This window comes from Chenopodium album, chromosome 3 (genome assembly GCF_948465745.1).
Source record: "Chenopodium album chromosome 3, dcCheAlbu1.1, whole genome shotgun sequence".
NCBI classification, from domain to species: domain Eukaryota; kingdom Viridiplantae; phylum Streptophyta; class Magnoliopsida; order Caryophyllales; family Amaranthaceae; genus Chenopodium; species Chenopodium album.
This window is the reverse complement of record NC_137836.1, coordinates 83,248,448-83,260,467: the sequence shown is the minus strand read 5'-3', so window position 1 is coordinate 83,260,467 and position 12,020 is coordinate 83,248,448. Positions and strand designations below refer to the sequence as shown.

General features: G+C 30.9%; 1 protein-coding gene across 1 annotated transcript; it reads left to right on the top strand.

The window, feature by feature from the left end:
- Positions 1–8,121: 8,121 nt before the first annotated feature.
- Positions 8,122–11,650, top strand: LOC145620429 (uncharacterized). Its single transcript, XM_081675108.1, has 5 exons — positions 8,122–8,199; positions 8,577–9,537; positions 9,648–9,679; positions 9,983–10,801; positions 11,364–11,650. The coding sequence occupies exons 2-4, from the start codon at positions 8,587–8,589 to the stop codon at positions 10,776–10,778; spliced, it is 1,779 nt and encodes a 592-aa protein (XP_081531234.1). The 5' UTR covers positions 8,122–8,199; positions 8,577–8,586; the 3' UTR covers positions 10,779–10,801; positions 11,364–11,650.
- Positions 11,651–12,020: the final 370 nt, after the last annotated feature.

Below are 12,020 nucleotides of genomic sequence, written 5' to 3'. Positions count from 1 at the left end.
ACAGAAACTATGTATTAGATTCAAACTATAGAGAAAGTATTACACAACATCTGAAGGTATGTATTACACTCTATCATCTGCTGAGAATTATATAGCAGCAAAATACCCAAAAATTTGCCTGGATAAACCAACAATATAGTAGACATTAAGCTTTCAATAATATTCTTTAAGTTCAAACAAAATCATAGGTCTTCGACCTTTACAACACTCATATATAGAATCCTTGAGTGATTCCAAAACACATAAAGTTTTGACAAAAAGAAACAACAAAATACCAACTCCATTCTTAATTTCACCCCTCTTTTCATCCCTCAAATATTGGGTTAATCTGGGTCTCAAGTTGATTTTGGGATTATATGATGAGTGAACTTTGTTCATTTTGGGGCTAAAACAATATTGTACAAGTGACCTTTGTATAATCAAATACAATATTATAATAAAAAAAATTGAACTAATTAACCCAATATTATATAATCTGTGACCTTTGTTCATTTCAACCCTTTTTTCATCCCTCAAATATTATCAGATAACCCGATATGTACATTTTATAACACGTTTCTATTTTAAGTATAGTTTATCTTTTCTCTCTTCATCACATCAGCCCCTACAATATTTCTAACTCTTTCTGTCTATCCACGACCATATATTTTATGGGTAGAAATAAATATTCTAGATATTTTAACCAAACAAAAATATGATAATATTATTAAAGAAAGGAGGTACACTACACACTCTAATTTCTTTTTTTGACGAGCACCACACAAACAGAAACATACTAAGAAAAGCCACCTTGTCATGAGTAACAAGGGGTAAAAGAGACCGACAGCATTCTTCCAACCAAATTAGTTCCTCCTGCCATTAATATTTCATTGACAACCACTAAGGGGTCCTTTCCTGCATTTTGGCCTCAATGAGCTTCATCTATCTGGTAGAGGCAATCAGAGGAGATTTCGAGCATTCATAAGCCAACATTAAGTATATACTGAATTTCATATCTTATGATCCTCAATTTCAAACCTGTATCTTAAAATGAACCACGAGTAAACTGAAACATGAATAAAGTATATACGGAGTCCATTTCATGCATTATTGATATAATCTATGGCTGTATGTCAATTTCGCTGAACATTCTTTAAATATTAAAACTTAATTTGAAAAGTAATGTCTCAGTCGTTGTTTTTCTTATTTCTCAATTATCCTCTGAAGTCCTAATTATTATTATCTTACACCCAATTTGAAGGAACCCTTAAAACCCTCAATATAGTTATTATTATCTTACCCCCAATTCTTCCTCTAAACCAAAACTCTTAAAAACAATTGACAAAATTTGAACGCCCCACCAAAATATACAGCATAGTTAGGAAGCCCAATAGCAACCAGAAAATGAGCTTTTTAAAACTGCAATGGCAAGAATACAACAGAAATACACCAATAGGTTACATCAAAAGAGCAGCAACAAGTTCTAATTTCAACACATTAGAAACTCCAATTTCACCAACTCATATAAACTTATGGTAACCCGAAATCGAATAACTGAAATAAATATCACGAAACTTGTGATAACCTGCTAAAACAACAATAAGCGACAAAAAATGAACAATTTTATACAAGTCTCTGGAACCAAAGCAGATTGATCATCACATAGAATCCTCAAATCACAGCACGAGCTATGTGCATCAGTGGTTAAAGCAAACCCTCACTATCCTCTGAAAACAGAGAAAAGCACACCCTTACTAAGCCCTCGCAAAGAAGAGAGCATAAAACCATTATTAAACTCAATTTTTGTCACAGAAAATCAAACCCGTCATACAATTACAGTAGAGTGTATACTCCTAATTAGTGCTTAAAGCTAAAGCCGAATTCACAATATTAATTCAAATAAGCGCTTCACTTTCAAAGCATAAAAAGTGTACTTAAGAGGTTTGGTATGAGCTATACCAACCCAACTCCTTAGGTTTCTAAACCTCATACCTTGTGATTTGAGATATGAGTTTAGAAATTGAAATTTTTCTCAAACAAACGTTAGGTAAAGGTTTTACTCATTCTAAATTTGTACCTCATACCTAAAATCTACAAACCAAAAATCTCCTGAGTAGTATACTAAACTTCATACCACTGAAAAAGGTTCATTGAAAATCACATGAATTGAAATCATAGTTGAAGATAGCTACAAAGAGAGGATACTTACAAGTTCAATTAGTTGTAAATTGAGACTATCTGAAATACCCTTCCTTTGAGTCAATGTAATGCCAAAGAGATGGAATTGGTTGATTTTGGATTTCATGTTTGATAATATAGGTGCTAATAGCTTTGTCCAAGGTTCTTGATGATCCAAAGAGGAGTGTTCGCCAAGAAGCTGCCAGATGCCGGCAGGCATAGTCTGTATTATTTATATATGTTACTCTTACATCTACATCATAGTTAATCCTTCATAAATACTTTTTGCTCACTTAATGAACTGTATTTAGTTTAATAGGTCTTCAATCACATGAAGAATTTGGTGTTATTAAGACCAATAGTAGTTACGCGGTGAGCTTCTTCTACGATAACCTTAGTATGTGCTTAAAAAAATTGAGCTTGGGACTTACATTGTCAACTCCAGCAATATTCTTCTTCTTTGCAAAGAATTCTGCTGGTGATTCTGCCAACCCACAAACATAAAATCCTAAAAGCCAATTCTAATAAAAAAAAATTGACACAAATTGAACTTCCTTTGCTTGAGAAGGCTTTCTTTAGTTTTTCTAGTAGTCTTAGATTTCCCCTTCTTAGCCCAAATTAGGATATCAATATTATCTCTAGAATCCATCAAAGCTATACGTAGATATTATGGATACAGATAAAAGAATACTATGAGCATGTAGCTGATAAAAAGCCCTCAGAAATCAATTTCAAGCATGATTAAAGACACACCAATCACAAGATTGTTCTATTCACCCGAAAACGGCTAAGGTCTGTGAATTGAAAATAGCTAAATTCATCTAAACACATTACCCAAAACTGTACATAAAATCCCAAGATTGAATCTGACCCAGGACATATATTGGAATGTACTACAAAAGTTAGCACAAAAAGTAGCAATTAAATACAAAAACACGCACAAATTAAAAACCAGTTCCAAAACAAACAGCGATTTTTAAGAGTTTGAGTAAAAATTAGCTCACAAACCTCTTGAAGCATCTAGGTTAGCGTTTCAAGCTCTACAAAAGAAGCCGAACATGAATTAACAAAATTCTGTACTCCCCATCCTTCTTCACTCAACAAAATCCTCTCAAATTTTCACCCACATTCCCAAGAAAACCCTAAATTCACAATGATCTATCCTCACAACCAAGAAATAAATCCGAATTTCACAATTTATTGAAACCCTGATGATCAAAACTCAATCACAATCAGGATTCAATTGAGGAGAGAGAAAGTGAATAAAGAGGGAGCAGGCAAATGTACACCATGCAACGACGCGTCAACATACAAGTAACAGCTAGAATGCAAAAAACAGAAAGACTAAAATAGCCCTAGTCAATCTGGTCAATCAGGGAAGGGTGCTAAGGGCAGGGGAGGGCAAAACCGTCAATCTTCTGTTTATAAGGAACAGTAAAATTGCTACAGTCTTGGTGCTTGGGGCTTTTAGAAGGGTTATAGATAAAGCCCAAAATATATGAACATATAACACATTGAATATGAACATGAAACAGAATGGGCTTGTTTGGTAAATCGCTTTTTTATTGGCTTTTGGCTTTTTCATTTGGTCAAACATCCAAAATTTGTCTTTGGTGAATGGCTTTTTCAGCCAGCTAAAAAGCTGGCTTTTAAGCCAAAATGAAAAAGCTACTTGGAGTAGCTTTTGGCTTTTAGCTATCTAAGTTACTAATAGCATCCAACATCAAATTTTACCAAACATGTTTTTAGACTAATAAAAAGTCAAACAACCAACAAAAAAGTCAATATAAACAATCAGTCAAATCAGCCAATCAAATCAGCAAACAGCCAACAACCAATTGCCAAACAAGACCAAAATTTATGAACATAAATATTGAAGGAGCAATTGCTCAATAGTTTTGGGGGGATGTTCAAAAGTTTCTTGAAGGTTTTCAGTAGTTTTTCTGATAATTAAATATTAAACAACAAAAGAAGGAAATACACAACATCCAAATAAATCATTATTTCCATACCAAATTGATAAAATTTATACACAAATTATTACTTCATACAACACATATATATGGACATAAAAGACAATGTATATGAACATTAAACACGGAAATATATGCACAAAAATATGAAGGTAATAGATGTGGAACAATTAACACCAGATTTGCTAATTTTATTGCACAAATCACCAAAATTGGTCAAAAAGCTCAAAAAAAAAAACCGCAAATCACCATATTTTTAAACAAAATACAAGAAACTTTATATTTAAGTGGATAGAAAAAGTAGAGTTTTCCCTATTGTTGAAAATTTTAGAGCTTTTAGTCATTTAGAGGTAAAAAAAAGGGAGAATGAAAATTGTCAATGACGGAAACAAAAAATAATCTTCACAGAAAAAAAAAAATCTAAATAGGAGAGAGAAAAATAAAAAATAGTTGTTGAAAGTTTTAATTTAGATTTTCAAATAATTTAGAGGTAGAAAAAAGATAATATTAAAATTCAAGGGTGAAAACAAAAAAAACAATGAATGGGCTTGTTTTTGTTGGGCGCAGACTTCTTTCTATTGAGCGCAGATTCATCTGGACTGGGCGGCAGATTGGGCCTGGTAATACTAATTGTTGTTGTTGATCTTCTATAATTCCACGACTACACAAACTTTTAAATAAAACGGATGTTCAGTAAATTACTGATCATCCGTTATAAAGTGACAATAAAATGTGCAAAAGTTACACTAAAACGCACAAAAGTTACCCTGACATATATAAGAGTTATTTATGCTTCATTGATAAATTTGACAAAAGTGACCGATGTACAGTAAATTACTGAAAATCGGGTGTATACAAAAATTTTCCAAATGACTAATATCATAGTTTTGTTTTAGGGCTCTTTTAGTTGGGCTTATGGGCTGATGTTGAACATAGAATACAGCTTATACCAATTGTTGTAATTAGTAAGAGCTAGACCCTAGTGTAGCTAAAACTGCCTACACACCCCTTAAACGCAATGTATTAAACTCCTCCCACTACCATAAATATATGGACCAGATTTTTTACAAAAAATATACTCATATTACTGATTTAAGGAACTTGCTTCATTATACCATCTTTATTTTCTTTCTTCAAAGACCACAATTCTTGTTTTCTCTCTCTAAACGTTCAAAGACCACAATTCTTCATTTTCTCTCTCCTCAAACAACCATGTCCTTCTTCTAGTACCTCAAAAGGATTGCAAACCGACCGATTGTAATTTTCCATTGTTATAAGCGTCACCGAAATCTTGTCACATTTGTCGCTAGAAATTTTTCGTTGTAATATTTGTCTTCTTCTTCAATTTCTTCTCTAGAGCTAAAAAGATTGTAAGAGTTTTTGAAGTCTATATATATATATATATATATATATATATATATATATATATATATATATATATATATATATATATATATATATATATATATATATATATTTTGTGAAAGTAATATAATTAGGGTTGGATTATGTTATAATATAGAAATTCTAGATTTGTGTTGAATTAATGTATGGTGTATTCTTGAATTATAAAATTATTGGACTCAGAATGACAATTGTAATTTTCTAAATTAATTGAGTTATTTCGTAGGATTACTAAGAATTTAATTTTTCTTTTTGATAAAATGTTCATTCTCATTTTGATAGATGTTCATTCTCGTTTTGATATATGTTTATTTACAATACTAATAAATTATCATTCACATATTAATAATCATCATCAGAATTTTTTTAAAATTTCATTTTTATATATATGCATCTTTAATTCTTTTATACAGATCCAAGTAATTTTGGCATGAATTTGTATTGTTTGGAATTTAAATTAATTTATAGTGGAAATTATTTTTTGATAAATGTTCAATCTCATTTTGATTAATGATCATTAAAATATTAATATATGTTCATTCACATATTAATAAATCAGATTATCATTAGAATTTTATTAGATGTTTATTCGTTTTTAATTTTAATGTTCATTATCATATTGAAAGATAAAATTCATTTGGAAAATATATTCATAAATATCATTTGGTTATTGTTTTTGCTAATTTTCTGGATTATTTGTGTTTTCGTAGAAAACTAAGATTTAAATTAGTTTATATTGAAAATGACTTTTCGGTAGATAATCATTTTCAATTTTATAGATGTTCATTATGATATAAGTACATAATCATTAACATTATTACCTTAGATATACTTACCCTAGTTTTGTTTATAATCATTCACGTATTAATAATGTTTACTGGTATTTAAACAAATGTTCCTTATTTGAATTCAAATACGTACATGTTCATTCTCATAATAAAGATATCTACATAGATTATAATAAATTAATAATACATGTTTAACTCCATAATCCCTCCGTCCCCGAAAGAACGACTTTTTTGGGTTGATTTTGCGGGTATTAAAAAAAATAAAAAGTTAGTAATAAAAGTATATTAGAAAGTAAAATTCACATGGGGTTTGCAAAAAAGTAAGGAGAGAAATTAATAAAAGTACATGGAAAAATAAAATTTACATGGAAAAGCTACCTTTGTACAAATATTGTTGCAAATTGGTGAATGTTGTAATGCAAATGGGATGATCATTTTGGGACTAGATCAAAGCCAAAAGGGTCGTTCTTTCAGGGAGAGAGAGAGTATTAAATTAATATATGCTCATGAGCATCATTTGAATATATAATACTACACATATATACATTTTAACTCTAATATTGATAGATGTTTATTTGAATTTAATACATAGATGTTCATTTGTATTTGGATATGTGTATATTCACACATATATTAATGTATGTTCATTCAGAAGTTAACAAATGTTCAAAAAGAAATCACATATTGTTCATTCATCATAGACTTTTGATAATTCCATTTTAAAATATAATTCCATTTTGGTTGTATATATATATATATATATATATATATATATATATTGAATTATTATTAATGGTCATTTACGTACTAATAATAGATATCCATTTAGATTTTGATATATGTTCTTTTTTATATTAATAAATGTCCATTTAAAATTTAATACATGTTCATTTAGATTTTATACGTTTTCATTCTCATATTGAAAGATTTTTATATCTTTATAGCGTGTTTATTTCTGTTTTCGTAATTGTTATTCCTGTGTAAATGTTCAATTTTTAATCTTTAGATTTCACGTACTTTTGTTTGAAATGTGTTGTTATTATTAATTTATTTTTTTTTTGAAAAAACTTAATCGATCTCTTATTGTAAAGGTATAATCAAGTGAGGAAGTAGAAGGCGACATATATATTGTGCTCAGATTATATTTTCATGGAAGAAAACACACAAATATATGATTGGAAGTGCAAAAAGGAGGATATTAAATTCATTTTATAGTGGAAATTATTTTTAAACCATGTTTTATTTAAAAAAGAAGAATTCTAATATGTATGTATTTGCATACATCTTACTAGGAAACTTAAACATAGCTTTTGAAATGAACATGTGATGATATAAAAATGATCATTTGTTGAAACACGAATAAACAAAAATGAAATTGGATGATGCAATACTTCTTATAATAAAAATGATTTGAACACAACAATTATTATAAATAAATTTGCTTTCATTTTTATTTATAAAAAATACTTGAAATTCAATTTAAAGAGTATATTAATTTGAACAAAAAACTTCTTAATATAAAAATGAACATCTAATAATACATAAATGAACATTTACCAGTACAAAAATGAGCATGTTATAAAAATTTGCAGGAAATTCATAAATTAAAAAGGGCGGGGCGGGACACGCGCGAAGGGTGAGGGGGTGCAGGTAGTATTCCCTGCCGTGGGGTGTAGGTAAAAATTTGTACAATTGTTGCGGATCAGGGTTTTTAATTGGGCTTCAACCCAATGTTTCATTGGGCTCTCTCAATTATAAAAACAAAAAGCCGGATGAAACTAGCACTACCTCCTCCTGTTCTCCTCCTTCACTCAAATTCTCCGTTGAATCGCACTTCAATCTCTAATACTTGCATCCCCCATTGAGCAGCTTCTCAGGTAAGTTATTTCTTTTTTTTAATCATTATATCAATTTCACAATTTAGTGTTTATCTTTCATCTTATTTAATTTCATGTAATTGTCTGTGCATTAAGTGTTGTAGAGTTCGAATATCTGAATTATTGGTTTTAAATGCTAAGATTATGAAAGTTTTTAACTAGCGATTAGATTAATTAACAAGAAAAGAAAATCACGAGCCTAATTTGATTGTTGAATCAAATATCCCTAAAATTATTTTTTTTTTGACGGGATCCCTAAAATTATTTTATGAGATGATTTTTTTGCTAATATTTTGCACAACCCAGGATTAACTAAATTAGACCTCTTTAGCATAATTTAGGTATGTTGTTAATTTGCTTACTATTTGAAATTGCAGTCTGATCATAATGCCAAAGTCATACGCTAGTCCTCCGGATGACACATTTTTAATACAAAAAATGAATCCGAATTTTGAACACTGTGATACAGATTTTAAAGGGACACCATTATTTGAATTCCTCTCTTTTAAAGTAGGCTGCCACAATTTTAAAGATGTTGATACTGCCTCTGGTTATACATTTCCGCATCTTGAAATTTATGGCCGAATTGATCTCATTGATCACAATCAAAACAAGTTTTCTCTCTTTCGTCGAAACAAAAGTGAAGCAAAGACTGTTTTTCTTCACAATCCAACTAATTCACAAGACAAAACAACAGTTATTCTGAATACTTATGACATTGAAGGTCCGCGCTGTATGTTTCCAAAATTTCGTTTGAAGTTTCGTCTCAAAGATAGGCGTCAGAATGTTATAATATTTGATGATTATAAAGATGTTGATTGCACTCTACATGTATTATATGACAAAGTACAAACATATTGGTTTCATACTGCTGGTTTGTGGGTTTCATTCGATTTCGTATTACTCCGTTGTGCACTAGTAGCCAACGTGGGTATCATTGTCAATAAGAAAGACAAGAGTTCTGAGAATATTATTGCTCCTGCTCAGTTACGTGGTAGCATAACTAGTGCTACTAAGATGAGTGATCTTTCAAGTATTAAACGTTTATTATTAGATGGATCAGAGGAGTTGGTTTTTGGGGTTTTAAATAACTTGGCTTCCATTGCCGTTCCAAGCTATTCCTTTCTTGAATTTCAAGTAAACCTCGAGGTTAATGGTGATAAAATTACACATTTGTCCAAGTTTGAACCCTTAGATTGGTTCCCAACACCATTTGAGGATGAGTTCCATGGGGAAGCATATCATTTCCGCTTGATCGTGGATTGGGGGCGTGGAGAAAGGTTCCTTCCGGAGTATCTATCCTCTGAGCTTCAGTATGACACTATTAAGAAAGGAAAGGTTGATGCATATAAATACTTCCTGTAGTTTTTTTTTAAAAAAAAAAAAAATTGTTTTGGGTATTGTATTTAACTTGTTTTTTTTTTTTTTTGTTCTATCTCTTTTTGTAGCTCATATATAAAGAACATCATCCATTATATCGGTAAGCACATATAAATCTCATTTCTCAAACTGCTTAAAATTATTACAAATGGTTTTATGTTTTACTTGTGATGAATGAGTGATTTGATTTTTGTAGATAACTGGTTATATTGGTATTTTTCAAATGACATAAATATTCAATACTCATTACTCAATAATATTTTGTAAACTAGTAATGTTGCATTGATATGATTTAATTTTGGAATATTTCTATTTTCTTATCAAATAGTACATTGTTTGAGTCGATGACTTATTATATATGTGTAGTTTCAATACAAAAACTAAGTTTTGATTCGATCTCCAGGATTGTATCCAATGATCGTTGTGCATACATGGAGATTTTCTCGGTCTCCATTTGTTTTTATGGTGATGATGGTTGCAAAGGGGTCACAGGACAGATCTCGGCTTGTGATGAAGATGAAGATTTTGTTCTGTTTGACGGAGCCTTGGGATATCACAATTCTCATGAAACCGTAAATCTAACGGGGCCTAGACGTAGTTATCGCGGTGATCATTTTTTGATTAGCGTCGACCTCGAGGATGGCGAGGGTCGTGAAATAAGTTGTGGGTGTGCGGGATATGATTTCAGCAACGCACATATAGTTTATAATATGCGCATGTGTTCAATAATCCGGGGCAAACATGGTTTTGCAGCTCTTCATTACACTATTTTCAGTGATGCAATTCAAAGTAAACTCAAGTTTACATTAGATCCTGTTACTTTTTGTGATAATGTAAATTATCAAGTTTATGGGAAGATAGTTACAAGTTATAGCAGCTACAAATACAGTACACACTATCAGAAGAAATACTACTGGAGTACGGTTTTTAAAAAGGGCAAGGAAGAGGCTGTAAAACTTGGTGTTATACCGTTGTCAAAATCAGTGGTTGCTGTGCCACTTAATGGAAGTAGTTCACTGATTGTTTCAGCAAAGCTGCATGTGTTACTTAATGGTAACCATATTGAGACTGTGCAATATGTGCAGACATTTAACCCACGATGTCCGAAAAGAACACATTCCAAAAAATCACGAGATGAGTCTAAGGGTAAAAACTTTCGTTTTCAAGCATCTATCAAGTGGACGAAATTTGATATCTAGCTTTTCATTTGATCCAGCCCAGAGTATGTAACCCTGCAATTATTTAAAATACATATGAATATATCATGTTGCTACTAAGATGAGTGATATGTGTGTTTTTATAATTGTTGAATGTGATTGTGATGATCTTGGGTTTCTTTGATTAGATATCTTGGTCTGTAGGGAATTTATATTTCGTTTATTGTTATGTTATTGCTGCGAGAATCGTTTGAGGTTTCAAGGTAATACTTATTATGTTTTGTCGAAAATTTTGTCTTAGTGTGTAAATTCTGTTTCTGAAGATAGATGTGTTGATTATAGGAAGGAATGATACATTCAATATAAAATTATTTGGAGTTTGTGATACCTACTTGGGTAATTTATGAGAGATCATTTGAACTGAATGATTATAATGTGCTTCATTTATTGAAAACAAAGGTGCAAAGTTGAAAGTTTTAGTGCTGGTCAAAATTATGTTCTGGAAGGTATTGTTGGTATTAAAGCGTTATTAATAGTGATTAACATGCTATTGTGCCAGGTTTTGTGCTACATTTTATATATATATATATGAGTGCAAAGTAACTTGTTGAATTTTAATTGTTTCAGGTATGAATTACAAGTTTAAAGAGGCTCTATGTTATGTGATCCTATTGATGACTGTGAGAGATTGAAGAGGAAGCAAAAGACTAATGTTTAATTGTCCTTTAAATTAATCACTGTTAATCATTGAATTTTAGTTGGTTGTTATCTATGATTAGGATTTGTGTTTTGTTGCTATCTACAGTTGGAGCTCAGTTTGGTGGAATATTCTTTCATGTCATATCCATTTGAACTAATTGTGTCTGTGATTGCTATTTTACAGTATGAACTTGATATTTGGCATTATTGATTGAGAGTATTTGGCCATATTTGCACATAATAATTTTACTTGAGCTTGATTTTCTTTAATTTCTATATATTATATGCAAATCCTTTGGAGCTGCTCAAGGAGTTAAAGATTCATTAAGGGACCCTTGTATATGAACTCTTACAGCTCTGGTTGGATGGGGTGGGGTGGGGGGTGGGGGGGAGTCGACAATGGGACTATTAATTTCAGATGGAGGGAGTAAATGTGATTGTTGAAAGACACTCGGTGACCAATACCTCATTTACTTGATCTTGATGGTATTATTTCATGAATATAAGGAAAAAAAATGTGAGAGATGCTTTAGCTGCAGCAGAGAGACTTGTTTGAGTGGGTTGAGATTCAACCACTGCACTTCT